The 16676-nt window shown below is 36.8% G+C and overlaps 1 protein-coding gene across 3 annotated transcripts in view; it reads left to right on the forward strand.

The window, feature by feature from the left end:
- Positions 1-16676, forward strand: part of LOC126371920 (NFX1-type zinc finger-containing protein 1-like) — a 36807-nt gene that overhangs the window by 2265 nt on the left and 17866 nt on the right. The window contains exons 3-10 of one of the 3 annotated variants that reach the window (XM_050017366.1): positions 472-621; positions 4867-5016; positions 8705-9375; positions 9573-9804; positions 10255-10300; positions 10952-11177; positions 12721-12888; positions 15648-16610. In XM_050017366.1, the coding sequence (XP_049873323.1) occupies positions 472-621; positions 4867-5016; positions 8705-9375; positions 9573-9804; positions 10255-10300; positions 10952-11177; positions 12721-12888; positions 15648-16610 (2606 nt within the window). The remainder of the gene's footprint in view (positions 1-471; positions 622-4866; positions 5017-8704; positions 9376-9572; positions 9805-10254; positions 10301-10951; positions 11178-12720; positions 12889-15647; positions 16611-16676) is intronic. The other 2 variants (XM_050017367.1, XM_050017368.1) reach the window with 2 other exon arrangements.

A 16676-nucleotide genomic window follows, 5' to 3' on the forward strand; every position in this document is an offset into this window, starting at 1 on the left:
GGTATGGGGCAAGATACGAGTACCTACCTATATTTACCTTATCTCCAAATGCTCAAACTTTTACCTCTTGTATATTAACGTAGAACGTATTACTTTGTTCTTCACCCCAGTGGAGAAAGTTTGTGCGTAAGCCTGACAGGTATAGGCGCCAAAACGTCATTGAATTTTCAAAATTTTTATTGTGATTTTACTTATCAAGGGTTGTAAACGTTGTTTTGACGTATTATACTACGGAAATAATGTGGTATTACACTTAATTTAATTATCTCTAGGTATGTAAAGAAGTTTATTTTTAAATCGAGGCTATATTTTGCGATTTAAAAAAATACTTTATACTTTATTTTAAGTTATTCAATAATTTTTATATTGGAGTCATGTTGTAGCTCTGAAAAGGGCTGCCTGTAGAGATACAGGTATGTAGGAGCCAGGAACAGGTAGTAGTTCATTGACGTGGTTTTACGGATTTTTCAGTTTACGGCCGAGTAGCCGGTAACCATAACCAAGCCGGGCCAGCACCTAACAACCAGCATCGGGATTACTTGCGTCAACCAGGCGAGGAAGCACGCCAAGGGTTGGTGTGGTTACGCGTACCACAGGGCGGTCAAAGGCAATGCGTCCAAGGTAGGTATTCCAGTTATCTCTCTCTCTTTATTTCTTCATTACTCCATAGATAGGGCGTGTAGAACGGTAGTTGCCCCAATCGCCTTCCGTTCCGCAGTACACCGACCAATTTCTCAATCGGTGATGTTCTAGCTAGAGTCCTACCAGAATCCATTTCCTCGGCCTCCAACCAGTACTGATACCGCTGCTGCCCGGCATCAGGGGTGCGCTTTTGAAGTAGCGGCGCCTACTCGCTACGTCACAAGATCGTCATAGAATCTAAGTAGCATTTTATAGGTTAGCCCGTCCTAGTGAGCTACCCACTACGTTCTGCTAATCCTGTCGCTGTTTGGTCGGGAACTGCTTATTTTTATATTCGCAGCTAACCATCATATAATAATAATAATATCTGATGGCCGTTCCACTATCCTCCACCTGTGGACCCCGTAGATGGCCTACAGCTCAGCCTACTACATTCCGGTTATAGGTACTATTATTATTTCTTATACAATTAAGTCTCACTAATACGCATCTCCCTTCAGATGAGGTATCTAGTCCAGTGAATCCGCACGGGATATAGGTACAAGAGATACGAACTTTACTTGTCTAATTCACTTAGCGCAGACGCACATCGTATTGAAGTAATTAAGTACCGGTGGCTTGTAAGGCCCAGTTTTTGCAGTCTTCGTAAAATGTTTTAATAAAAAGATATTTAAATTAAAACTTGAAAAGTTACTTAAATTGTTTATTTGTGAGATCAATCATAATATTTCAACATAGATTTGCATATTATCAACAATAATTAGCATTTAAAAATAAAAATTTTGGGCCTTATTACGATTATAGTATCTCTTTACATAACTGTTTATAGGTATCTAGGTAGAAAAAAGTTGACTTCTTCCAAAATCGAGCTGACTTTATTTTTGCCTACTTATATTTTTACATTAAATGAATGCCTTCATCATTTTGCCCTTAGACCTTCACAAAATAAAAATGCCTGACTCGCCAAACAAATAACAATAAATATATTCTTTTACATACTTACTTCCATAATTAGTGAAACGACAACAAAACAATACTTTAGTACCTTCTTAGATCTAAGTAGGTATAGTTTAGGGTGGCCTGCTAGGTGTATAAAAACTCAGTCTGCCTATGGTAAATTTTACCCGAAACTGTAATTTTTGAATAATATATTTAACAATAAATAAAATAACAAACAAATTAAGTAATGGCTCCCTCTCCTTTCAAAAATACTTGGACCATCTTTAGCTACCATACATTGGACTTTTATATGAGCTTTTCCTGATATTTTTCAAATGCTGTTAAATAAACATAGGTACAAAACTTGTCATTCGTTTAATTTCATTTACTTACTCAATACTTAACAATATAATTGTATCTTTAATCAAACCTCTCGACATATATTTTAAATGAAACACTAGCCAAATAACAGCAAATACTTACCTTATGAATTAATTATCTTATACTCGTAGCCTTCGCAAGTTCTAAATCGACAAGAACTTGTCGATTCTTATTTTATTATTCCGAAAATTTGGATAATAATTCGTGTATAAAAAGTAGCCAAGTCGGACCTTAGGGTACCATAATATAGTATCTTAAGTTATAAGAAGAAATTATATCTATATTATCTATTATATATTTATTATCTATATTTTATGTTGTTATAACTAAATTTCAGGACTGACCATTGAACTTGGCACCAATTTATATCTCACTTCTTTTGTCGTTGAAGTCAACAACCAAGGCATAGGTATATCATAATATTGAACTTGGCTCTCATTTCACATTTATGTTTTTGATGGGATAAAGATTTACATTCATTTTCGTCTAAACTGTGCGGTGGTGATTAAGGGTTTAAATTGTTTTAAATGTATTCTTATAAGGCGCAGGAGCTAAAAAGTAAGTTTTATTATAAATTGATAAGTGGTTGTAAACATTTTGCAAGATTTTAGTGTCCGTCTATCACAGCATATTTTTTCCGAATCTACTCGATGGAAAACGTTGAAATTTGGTACACAGGTATACTGGGTGTTAGTGACATCGTAACGAATACTGAGGGGGTTGATTCAGACCATGATTCCGAGTTAAAATCAAGTGGAATTTTCCGTCGCAAAATTCATGATTTTTTTTTTAGTTTTTTTAAATATTTTCAATTCTATACTTTTGCGATGGAAAATTCCACTTGATATTATCTCAGAATAATCAGATGAATCATTCCTCTCAGTATTCGTTACGATGACACTTACACCCCGTACAAGTACATACGGTAGCCATATAAGTAGGTATGGGTGTCAGTGACACCGTAACGAATACTGAGGGGGATGGTTCAGACCATGATTCTGAGTTGATATCAAGTGGAATTTCATGTCAAAAAATTCAAATTTTTCTTTTCTTTTTAATTATTTTCCAATCCATACTTTTGCGACGGAAATTTCTACTTGATATCAGCTCAGAATCATGGCCTGAACCACCCCTCAAAGTTTTCGTTACGATGTCACTAACACCCTGTATAGGATTTGGTGGTCCAAATACGAAGGCGTAGAATAAATAAACAAATTCCTAAGTTTTGGGTTGATTTCCAAGGGGAAACTAAAACTATTATTTTTTTGTATCTTAGGTGCGTAATATTGATTACTTACTCTAAAAATGTTTACAACTCCTGAAAGCATGGGCTTGGGGCATAAAACTAGAAACCAAGCTATATATGGAAATTTGTGTTTAATATCGAAAATATTGGCCTATTTTATTAATTAATTATCGTGTTATTGGCTGATTTTGCATTTTACCTTCTTGACACGCCTCTCGTGTCACTGTCCTCCTGTGAATATTTTGATTGACATGCCCTATACAGGGTGGCCCAGAAGTTCAGGTTCAAAATGAAAAATTAGAAAGAGGGGCTCATTAGCTACCAGAAAACTCCCATGTTCAGCAATTATTTACGGTTTAGGAGATATGACCCATTTTGTACCTTTTTCTAGATTTTCTACCTTACTTCAGAAATAATCATTTTGTCGCTATCCCTTTCTTAATAATTATTTCATTTTACTTCACAACTATGCCTAAGTCTGTGTACCGCTCAATCAAAGATAAATCAAAGTGAAATACTATTGGATACTATGAATCATCAACAGTGTCTGTCTTGCAATCTTTGAGGGCTAATTATTTAGTTTTTTGCCCTTATTAAGGGTACTTTTTTGGATGTTTCTAAAAGCCTATTATATGGAGCAGTTTTTAGAAATACTTTCAGGGACACTGTTGGTGATTCATAGTATCCAATAGTATAAATCACCAACAGTGTTTGGGGATAACTTTTTCCTTGAAATCTATGTACCTTAATATTTCACTTATAATAGTAGGTACCTATTCCTTAAGAGGAGCATAACTTCACCTTAAAAGTTTTTATGAAGAACGTTCCGCAAAGACCCTTTCTCCGCATTTCGCACGACCTACCTATCTACTACCGTACACCCGCGGCAAGTATCGTGTGTTTAGCTGTTACCACCATCATCATAGAATTATAAAGAATAATACACTACCCAGAGGCAGGATAGATAGAGGAATACTCTAAGAGGTTAAACCGAAGGTTTTTTTTTTTAAAGATTTAAAGTGCGTCCCAACTTTTACGTCTAAAATAGATAGGTTCTTCATTATTACGCATGTTATATTAACTTGCCATGATTTTCAAACTTCAGGTTTTAACGGGCACGATGGAAGACGACAGGGTTATAGCCCGAGACAGAACCAAGGGAGACATAATAATCAAAATCGTTACTTTAATCTGTTCGACGCCGTACAAGAGAATCGACACGAAAACCGTCAGCAGAACCGTAACAAGGGATGTATGGGGTTCCGCACTCTTGAGGAGATGGCGCAGTCCGACATTAACGACATTATTACGAAAATCGGCGAAAATAAAAGCTCATTTATGAATCTACTGGAATCTAAAATTTTTATTGTGATTTTACTTATCAAGGGTTGTAAACGTTGTTTTGACGTATTATACTACGGAAATAATGTGGTATTACACTTAATTTAATTATCTCTAGGTATGTAAAGAAGTTTATTTTTAAATCGAGGCTATATTTTGCGATTTAAAAAAATACTTTATACTTTATTTTAAGTTATTCAATAATTTTTATATTGGAGTCATGTTGTAGCTCTGAAAAGGGCTGCCTGTAGAGATACAGGTATGTAGGAGCCAGGAACAGGTAGTAGTTCATTGACGTGGTTTTACGGATTTTTCAGTTTACGGCCGAGTAGCCGGTAACCATAACCAAGCCGGGCCAGCACCTAACAACCAGCATCGGGATTACTTGCGTCAACCAGGCGAGGAAGCACGCCAAGGGTTGGTGTGGTTACGCGTACCACAGGGCGGTCAAAGGCAATGCGTCCAAGGTAGGTATTCCAGTTATCTCTCTCTCTTTATTTCTTCATTACTCCATAGATAGGGCGTGTAGAACGGTAGTTGCCCCAATCGCCTTCCGTTCCGCAGTACACCGACCAATTTCTCAATCGGTGATGTTCTAGCTACAGTCCTACCAGAATCCATTTCCTCGGCCTCCAACCAGTACTGATACCGCTGCTGCCCGGCATCAGGGGTGCGCTTTTGAAGTAGCGGCGCCTACTCGCTACGTCACAAGATCGTCATAGAACCTAAGTAGCATTTTATAGGTTAGCCCGTCCTAGTGAGCTACCCACTACGTTCTGCTAATCCTGTCGCTGTTTGGTCGGGAACTGCTTATTTTTATATTCGCAGCTAACCATCATATAATAATAATAATATCTGATGGCCGTTCCACTATCCTCCACCTGTGGACCCAGTAGATGGCCTACAGCTCAGCCTACTACATTCCGGTTATAGGTACTATTATTATTTCTTATACAATTAAGTCTCACTAATACGCATCTCCCTTCAGATGAGGTATCTAGTCCAGTGAATTCGCACGGGATATAGGTACAAGAGATACGAACTTGTCTAATTCACTTAGCGCAGACGCACATCGTATTGAAGTAATTAAGTACCGGTGGCTTGTAAGGCCCAGTTTTTGCAGTCTTCGTAAAATGTTTTAATAAAAAGATATTTAAATTAAAACTTGAAAAGTTACTTAAATTGTTTATTTGTGAGATCAATCATAATATTTCAACATAGATTTGCATATTATCAACAATAATTAGCATTTAAAAATAAAAATTTTGGGCCTTATTACGATTATAGTATCTCTTTACATAACTGTTTATAGGTATCTAGGTAGAAAAAAGTTGACTTCTTCCAAAATCGAGCTGACTTTATTTTTGCCTACTTATATTTTTACATTAAATGAATGCCTTCATCATTTTGCCCTTAGACCTTCACAAAATAAAAATGCCTTACTCACCAAACAAATAACAATAAATATATTATTTTACATACTTGCTTACGTAATTAGTGAAACGACAACAAAACAATACTTACCTTCTTAGATCTAAGTAAGTATAGTTTAGGGTGGCCTTGCTTGGTGTATAAAAACTCAGTCTGCTTATGGTAAATTTTACCCGAAACTGTAATTTTTGAATAATATATTTAACAATAAATAAAATAACAAACAAATTAAGTAATGGCTCCCTCTCCTTTCAAAAATACTTGGACCATCTTTAGCTACCATACATTGGACTTTTATATGAGCTTTTCCTGATATTTTTCAAATGCTGTTAAATAAACATAGGTACTTACAAAACTTGTCATTCGTTTAATTTCATTTACTTACTCAATACTTAACAATATAATTGTATCTTTAATCAAACCTCTCGACATATATTTTAAATGGAACACTAGCCAAATAACAGCAAATACTTACCTTATGAATTAATTATCTTATACTCGTAGCCTTCGCAAGTTCTAAATCGACAAGAACTTGTCGATTCTTATTTTATTATTCCGAAAATTTGGATAATAATTCGTGTATAAAAAGTAGCCAAGTCGGACCTTAGGGTACCATAATATAGTATCTTAAGTTATAAGAAGAAATTATATCTATATTATCTATTATATATTTATTATCTATATTTTATGTTGTTATAACTAAATTTCAGGACTGACCATTGAACTTGGCACCAATTTATATCTCACTTCTTTTGTCGTTGAAGTCAACAACCAAGGCATAAGTATATCATAATATTGAACTTGGCTCTCATTTCACATTTATGTTTTTGATGGGATAAAGATTTACATTCATTTTCGTCTAAACTGTGCGGTGGTGATTAAGGGTTTAAATTGTTTTAAATGTATTCTTATAAGGCGCAGGAGCTAAAAAGTAAGTTTTATTATAAATTGATAAGTGGTTGTAAACATTTTGCAAGATTTTAGTGTCCGTCTATCACAGCATATTTTTTCCGAATCTACTCGATGGAAAACGTTGAAATTTGGTACACAGGTATACTGGGTGTTAGTGACATCGTAACGAATACTGAGGGGGTTGATTCAGACCATGATTCTGAGTTAAAATCAAGTGGAATTTTCCGTCGCAAAATTCATGATTTTTTTTTAGTTTTTTTAAATATTTTCAATTCTATACTTTTGCGATGGAAAATTCCACTTGATATTATCTCAGAATAATCAGATGAATCACTCCTCTCAGTATTCGTTACGATGACACTTACACCCCGTACAAGTACATACGGTAGCCATATAAGTAGGTATGGGTGTTAGTGACACCGTAACGAATACTGAGGGGGATGGTTCAGACCATGATTCTGAGTTGATATCAAGTGGAATTTCATGTCAGAAAATTCAAATTTTTCTTTTCTTTTTAATTATTTTCCAATCCATACTTTTGCGACGGAAATTTCTACTTGATATCAACTCAGAATCATGGCCTGAACCACCCCTCAAAGTTTTCGTTACGATGTCACTAACACCCTGTATAGGATTTGGTGGTCCAAATACGAAGGCGTAGAATAAATAAACAAATTCCTAAGTTTTGGGTTGATTTCCAAGGGGAAACTAAAACTATTATTTTTTTGTATCTTAGGTGCGTAATATTGATTACTTACTCTAAAAATGTTTACAACTCCTGAAAGCATGGGCTTGAGGCATAAAACTAGAAACCAAGCTATATATGGAAATTTGTGTTTAATATCGAAAATATTGGCCTATTTTATTAATTAATTATCGTATTATTGGCTGATTTTGCATTTTACCTTCTTGACACGCCTCTCGTGTCACTGGCCTCCTGTGAATATTTTGATTGACATGCCCTATACAGGGTGGCCCAGAAGTTCAGGTTCAAAATGAAAAATTAGAAAGAGGGGCTCATTAGCTACCAGAAACACTCCCATGTTCAGCAATTATTTACGGTTTAGGAGATATGACCCATTTTGTACCTTTTTCTAGATTTTCTACCTTACTTCAGAAATAATCATTTTGTCGCTATCCCTTTCTTAATAATTATTTCATTTTACTTCACAACTATGCCTAAGTCTGTGTACCGCTCAATCAAAGATAAATCAAAGTGAAATACTATTGGATACTATGAATCATCAACAGTGTCTGTCTTGCAATCTTTGAGGGCTAATTATTTAGTTTTTTGCCCTTATTAAGGGTACTTTTTTGGATGTTTCTAAAAGCCTATTATATGGAGCAGTTTTTAGAAATACTTTCAGGGACACTGTTGGTGATTCATAGTATCCAATAGTATAAATCACCAACAGTGTTTGGGGATAACTTTTTCCTTGAAATCTATGTACCTTAATATTTCACTTATAATAGTAGGTACCTATTCCTTAAGAGGAGCATAACTTCACCTTAAAAGTTTTTATGAAGAACGTTCCGCAAAGACCCTTTCTCCGCATTTCGCACGACCTACCTATCTACTACCGTACACCCGCGGCAAGTATCGTGTGTTTAGCTGTTACCACCATCATCATAGAATTATAAAGAATAATACACTACCCAGAGGCAGGATAGATAGAGGAATACTCTAAGAGGTTAAACCGAAGGTTTTTTTTTTTAAAGATTTAAAGTGCGTCCCAACTTTTACGTCTAAAATAGATAGGTTCTTCATTATTACGCATGTTATATTAACTTGCCATGATTTTCAAACTTCAGGTTTTAACGGGCACGATGGAAGACGACAGGGTTATAGCCCGAGACAGAACCAAGGGAGACATAATAATCAAAATCGTTACTTTAATCTGTTCGACGCCGTACAAGAGAATCGACACGAAAACCGTCAGCAGAACCGTAACAAGGGATGTATGGGGTTCCGCACTCTTGAGGAGATGGCGCAGTCCGACATTAACGACATTATTACGAAAATCGGCGAAAATAAAAGCTCATTTATGAATCTACTGGAATCTACAATCGATAAAGACGACATATACGTTCTCGTTGTGGCGGTAATATCAAAAATTTGTCAATCTCCATTTGACGAATTGAAATCGAAATTACTTCTGGACATATGCAACTCGCGTTTTATGAAAAATTTAGGGAATTATCTCATTGAATTGCCTTATACAGACACAAAACAGAAAAATAATTTGTACTGGAATAATCAACAAGCATTTTGGATGAACTACGTCACTTTTTGTGACTGTATAATAAACGTTTCACCTTCAACTGCTCTACAAAAATTAAGGCCCTTAATTGAAGGAGCATCAAAATGCTGTTTGGAAGGATTGAATGAAAAACATGGGTTCAGTTTAAGTGAAGAACAAATAAGAGAACTGGACCAATTACGAACTAGATTAACAACTTGTGAGAAGGAAGACAGTGAAAAGGTAGATTAGATTATATCTATTAAACTTTTGTTACTTTACGCCTTATCTCTTCTGAAACATTTCGGTAGAAAGTCATATAACCTACCTATCAATGTTGTTGTCTTTTGTCTCTATTCTTCTTCTAAATACTTTTAAAATAAAAACTATAAAGGTGTAAATAAAAGTATATTAAAAAAAATGCGGATGAATTTTCACAGACCGCAACGGCAGCGCCGAAGAAAGGGATTAATGTCGACTCAGAAGCGTTGGATCCACCGAAGGACTTCCGTGTGCTGAGCGTGGTGCCGACTCTCGAGGACTTGCTGGAGCAGCGACCATTCGTGCGGCCCAACATCGTGGACGGCAGCTACAGCGACGTCGAACACTACCTCGACGTGCAGTTCAGGCTGCTGCGCGAAGATTACATAGGACCCCTGCGCGAGGGAATCGGTACATGTGCATAATAAACAGGCTAGGTTACGACATAGTCAAATGAGATTTTAAATAGTTGTGACGTCATCAATAAACGTGGTCAAACGTGGTCATACTCGTTAGCCGAAAATAAGCCAAAGCCTAAGTAATGGTATTTTGATAATTTTAAACTAATAATTCCTACCTATTTCTAGATTAGCAGTGTCAACAAACGTCAAATCAGTACCAATATTGCCTTCTATTAGTGTAAAATAAATTACTTGAATATGGCCTTTTTAGACCCCATGCCCCATGCAGTCGTAATGAGATTCCAGTGTTTAGTTTTGTATTGTAAAGTATGTGAAAGATCTGTCGCACATGTACAGTGTCATACATAATAAAAATATAATCCGTTGGGAAGCCGCGTTGCACCGGCTATGGTAAGAAGGCGGATTATTATAAGAAATTAAATGTAAGTATTTTTTTCAGGTCAACTTATTGAACGTCCGAATGAAAAGAAATATGACCACATCAGGTAAGATCGTTATCTGTGATTATTATTGCTCCATGAATTTATAATCGAACTACGATCCTAAGAAGAACTAATCTAGATCTCCATGTATAAGTAATCCGAAATCGCTCTTACTCTGAGTCTCTTACCAACCGAACAGGTATTTTTTTTTTATCGTGGTAGATATTGTTTTGGTTTAACTTTTTATATTATACTTACTTAATGTAATTTGATTGATTCATTTTGATTCATTTTGATACCTACTATTAATATGGATGATTTTATCTGAAATAAATGAGTCGACTACATACATAAACAGCGTCAAATACGTCCCACTGCTGGGCACAGGCCTCCCCTCAATCAACCGGAGGGGGTATGGAGCATACTCCACCACGCTGCTCCACTGCGGGTTGGTAGAGGTGTTTTTACGGCTAATAGCCGGGACCAACGGCTTAACGTGCCCTCCGAATCACGGAATCATCTTACTTTTTCGGACAATCAGGTGATTCAAGCCTGAAAAGTCCTTACCAAACAAAGGATAGTCTCACAAAGTGATTTCGACGATGTCCCCATCGGGAATCGAACCCGGACCTCCAGATCGGTGAGCCTAACGCTCTAACCACTAGACCACGGAGGCTGTTGTTGTGAGTCAACTAATCAGTTAATATTTTTCAGAGTATATCGGAACGTAAAGTTCTTTGAACCTTACGTATCTGGCGATAAGATAGGTGCAGTTATACAATTTGATGAAAATACTATGAAAAGAAATCGATACACAAACTGGGCCCACAACAAACGACTCATATACGGGTCGTTACTATTGTTTACCAAAGACAATTGCAGAAGTTTCATTACTGGCACCATTTTGGACCGAGATGTCACACTTTTGAGTAAAGGAAAGGTAATATATTATCGTCACCTTATACAGGGTGTTAGTGACATCGTAACGAATACTCAGGATGAATAGTTCTCCTCATTATTCGTTACGATGTCACTTATACCCCGTACAAGTACATACAGTAGCCATACAAGTGTTAGTGACACCGTAACGAATACTGAGGGAGATGATTCAGACCATGTTTCTGAGTTAATATCAAGTAGAATTTGCTGTCGGAAAATTCATGAAAATGTTAGTGTTTTTTTAAATTATTTTCCGTTCCATACTCAGAATCATCCCTCAAAGTTTTCGTTACAACGTCACTAACACCTTGTATAGTGATAACCACGTACTTAAGTATCTTTTTGAACAATCTGTTCTGATGAGATTTTCTTCAACAAAACCTCCATTTCTTTCACAGTTGGCGGTAATGCCAACATGTTTATAAATAGCCTATCTGCTATTTCCTATAGGTACCTATAATAATAAATCTGTTTTATTATACACAAACAATATAGTAAATTTAACCGAGCAAGAACGTTTCCACAATTTCCTTTATGATTGGGCGCTAAACTGATATCGGAGAGCTCTAAATTTATACCTATTAAATATACCTAGGAATTCCATAGTTAACTCGTGTCCGGTTAATAGTTGTAACGATGATCGAAATGCGTAAGTAATTTATTGTTAAAAAAAACTTAAATAAAAAATGTCTCGATAGTGGATATTCATAACTATAACATGGTTTCATTTCGCTTTAAGTAAGTATCACTATTTCTGATCATTCGACGTGCTTGTGAATCGAAATAATTGGAAAGTAACGGTGAACGCGCTCCTAGAATCGTTGCAAGACTGCAAGCCGAAGTCATCGCATTTTTCGGATAAAATGCGGGTCGTGAGGCGCGGACAGGTGCGCGAACAAGTGCACGACGTTGCTTACGATTTCATACAAACACTAGCTTTTGCCCGCGACTTCGTCCGCGTGGCGTGTTATAAAAGAGAGATCTTTGTGTGTGTGGGAGAAAGGTTAAAAATGCTTAATTTTATAATTTTTAAATGAGGTTATAGTACAAGTAGCTCAGTTAAATAATGAATTGTTATTAATTTTTAGATTATTACTTTATGATAATTTGGTTTATTAATATAAATTTAGGAAAATACGATCAGAGGAGGCTAACCCTGAAGTACCTATAAGCTTTCGTCTGGAATTCAGAGATGAGAATGTTTTTTTCATACAAATGTTTTTCCCCGCTAATTCCCGTTCCTGTGGGAATTTCGGGAATTCCTTTCTTAGTGCACCTCTACGGTACCTAAGCTACGTCCCTTCCGTTTCAAGTCATTTCAAGAAATTTCAAATGCCTACGTTTAGCCGTTTAGGCTGTGCGTTGATATGTCAGTCAGTCAGTTTCTCCTTTTATATATTTCGATTTTTAAATTGCGATGACTTCGGCAGGTGCGGCTTCTGCGGCGCAACTTGGTGCCCGTTAAATCGCATCCGCAAGCAGATACTTAAATCTATAAGTACATAACAGGAGGTAGGCAATTATAGAGTTACTTTATATTTCAGGTACCAGTATCTATTCTAAACGAAGAAGCGGACAATATTTACAACAATTCATACACCATGATAGAGAGCGAAATATACTTCGAGCCATACTATCACGTTTTGAAAGCTCTACAGGATCCCAAATTCCCGGAAAACTTGGCAATGCAAAAATATATTGTTCAAGTGGACGTAAGTTATTTCATCATTTAGTTCTTGATTTCCCATACAAACTTGTAGCATAAACATAATTTAATCTGTAGCATGTAAAAGTGATAAAGAAACGGTAACTTTCTGAAGTGTTGATGTCGCGGGTGCAGCGCGTGCGTGCGTTCGGTTTCCGAGGTCAAGCCACACCGAATTTGGGAGCTTTAAGAACTTGTTGTTGTTGAAGCTTTTTTTTTGACGTGACTTAGTGTAGATTTGCCGCAGATGGCATTAACTACTTGGCCGGACAAATGGGGAGCGCTGAAGGCTCTCACCCGGTACAACGTTTAAGACAACAGGCCTGAGGGTGGCCAGTTGGGCGCGAACCTCGGCTCAGGGCGTCGTCTGAGAGAAAAGAATTAATCGACCCTAGTGGGTCGATAGCGATAAGCGCTGAATGAGGGAAATCGTCGACCACGCCGGCGGGGTCGGTATCGGGGCCCTGAAGTATTTGGTGTCGCGAGCTGATTGGCTGCCTCTATGGCTAGAGTAATCGGGTCGTCGGGATCGTATATGACGTCCTTCGGACGCCGATACTTTTCAGTACCGTCCCTAAGCGGAATGTACTCGGAAGCCGCAACTACCAGGGGATTTGGGTGGTGCGGAGCAGAATCGAAAAAACGTTTGGAAGCTAATTTGAGCCATTGGGCAATGGTTGGCAGACCTAGGTCAATGTGCAGATTTTCATTGCGAAGTTGTTGAAGCACACCCCGGACATTTCGACCAAACAACCTCGTTTTACACATTGACGTTACCGTACACGCGCATCTGTGTGTGTGACGTCTGACGTCATACAATTCAAGTCTAAACTTAAGGTATGTTCGAGGGGGGTGAGGTAAACCTACTTCAGACGCTGGTGGGAAGCAGAGAGTTGCCACTCTATACGTAGGTAGTATTATTCCTTATTCTATGCTTAAAGGTCGGTCTGTGGTCAAACGGTGGTTTGGTTTAGCGTGTCGGTTGCCAACAAGTTGGCTTCAGCTCGCAGACCGAAGTCACACTCAGATACTGCATTAACAACACTCCAGAAACTTCTTCAGCATTTTTATACATACAGGTATCATACATTAATGAGGTATACTTATAAAAATCAAACATTATATTTAAACGTCAGTAATAAGAAAATATCTTGTTATATAAATACGTATGTATTCTGCAATTTCCAGGCTCTGTAGAATGTATAATAATGTTAGCCAGATTTCATGATCTTGATATTACTATGCCCTTAAATACCTACATTTAAAAACTTTGCACTGGCATTGCATTTCTAAAATTATTTATATAATAATTTCTAATATAGTTTATCTTTTATTTTTTGTTGTTCACTTGATTGTGCATGCTGTGACGATTTGTAATTGAGCTAGCTCTTAATCCTTTTGTTATGGTTTGTAACTTTACATGTGCAGTGTGTAGCTTGTATGTAAATTGTGCGTATAAATAAACTAGCTTTTGCCCGCGACTTCGTCCGCGTGGCGTGTTATAAAAGAGAGATCTTTGTGTGTGTGGGAGTGCATATCGAATTTCAAGCATCTAACTTATGCAGTTTAAATTTTTCATACAATTTTTTTCCCGCTAACTTCCATTTTTCAAAATACAGCCATAACTGAACTTTATATTTACTAAGGTATGCATGCATGCTAGATTGAAAACATCTATCTTACGCGGTATCGATTTTTCCACACAAATGTTTTTCCCCGCTTACTCCCGTTTCCGTGGGAATTTTACAATATCCTGTTGCAACTAAGCTTTAAGTTAACTAAGGTACCTGCATGCCAAATTTCAAGCGTTTAACTTAAGCTGTTTAGATTTTTCATACAAAAGGATTTTCCCGATAATTCCCGTTTCCGTGGGAATTCCGGTAATTCCTTTCTTAGTGCACCTCTACGGTACCTAAGCTACGTCCCTTCCAAATTTCAAGTGCCTACGTTTAGCCGTTTAGGCTGTGCGTTGATATGTCAGTCAGTCAGTTTCTCCTTTTATATATTTAGATAAATAAAAAAATACAAATACCGCAAAGACGTCTTAACTGACGACAAACCCTAATGGTACGGAAAGTCTCAGTGAAAATGAATTGACTCCGATACAACATACATACATACTGACTACCATAATGTAACACAGAAAAAAACGGTCAAGTGCGAGTTCTACTCGTGCATTGCGGGTTAAACTATTATCTCCATACATAGAAAAAGGGCCGCGATTAGTTTACCAAGAGAAAAAAGGTTATGACATAGTTCGAAAATATTTTACCAACTTGAAATAAGTTTACAATCACAAAAACGAGTTTTTCCTTATGGATCAACATTTTCTTTGTTTCGGATTTTTTTCTTTACTTGTGCTGTTAAGACCTTCCTTCTTGCCAAATTTCATGATTCTAGGTCTATGGGACATACCCCATAGGTTTTTGTCCCCCCACGAAGTAAGTAGTAGTTAGATTTTCGTACAGCTTCAAAGGACCGCAGACATACATTTTCAACTTGATACCTCCAAGGAAAAAAGGTCTTCACAGACGGACGGACAACATAGTGATACTATTTAGGTTCCTTATTTAGGTCCTTTTGAGGTTCGGAACCCTAATAAAACTTTACGACAATCATCACCCATGAGATACCCATATCTCATGGTTACAATATGATATCCCCGGAAGTAAAATCAGTATCATTGTCTACATGCGACTGACTTAATAACTTTAATTTAAAAAAAATGTACCTACTTACCTCCTTTTATTTTATTTTTACTTACAGACTCGTCCAAATCCTCCGAATTATGTATCCCCACAAACTATGTATGCGGTACAAACAAAACATAGGGAAGAAATGAAATTCAATGTTCTAAATGATTTAAACTGGCCCACGAAAGAAGATATAGGTTTAAATGAAAGCCAACATGAGGCGTATAAGTTAGCTTTGACTCATGAGTTCGCCGTAATCCAAGGTCCACCGGGCACAGGCAAGACGTTCCTTGGTGTCAAAGTTGCGAAAACTCTCCTACAAAATGTACAAACTGAAGGATGTCTCATGCTCGTAATTTGTTACACCAATCATGCACTGGATCAGTTTCTCGAAGCTATACTGTCAGTCACGCCATCCATAGTGCGGATCGGCGGCCAATCGCGCAATGAAGCAATGGAACAGATAAATTTAACTACACTCAGAAAGAACGACAAAGGCAGCTATGCTTCGAAAACCCTATATTATGAACAAAAAACATGTTTAAAAATTGCAATTCGTGAATTGCAATATGCTCAAGAACGTTTAGATTCTCTTAGCACAGGAGTTATTGCATACGATAGTCTGAAACAACACAATCTGGAAGTGGCAATACTTGGCCGATATTACGCCAAATTTAGAAATAATCTTCAAACAGATCCTTTAAAACATTGGCTGTTTGAACACATTAATTATATCGGTTTTGATGACATTGTTACCAGAGAAAATATCGCTGAAACCAACGAAGACCAGAGAGAGAGGGATGACGAAGAAGAGAGAGTCAATCCCATCTTAGATGTATTTGAAGATGATCTTGAATATAAAATAGATTTACATTTGACAGGCGAGGAACAGATTAACATGTCCTTTTCAGTTGCAGACCTAGAGAAAAAAATTCATCATTTAATTCTACTCTACCCAAAAATTACTAACAAACAAAAACAAAAAATGTTGCAACGAGAAATTGTTATTTGTAAATCACAAATAACGTTTTATTATGTAAGTACTTACCTATTCTTATGAGTAATTAGATTATCAGCGACTCCAGCATAAATTCCTTCCTAG

This window comes from Pectinophora gossypiella, chromosome 13, assembly GCF_024362695.1.
Source record: "Pectinophora gossypiella chromosome 13, ilPecGoss1.1, whole genome shotgun sequence".
NCBI classification, from domain to species: Eukaryota; Metazoa; Arthropoda; class Insecta; order Lepidoptera; family Gelechiidae; genus Pectinophora; species Pectinophora gossypiella.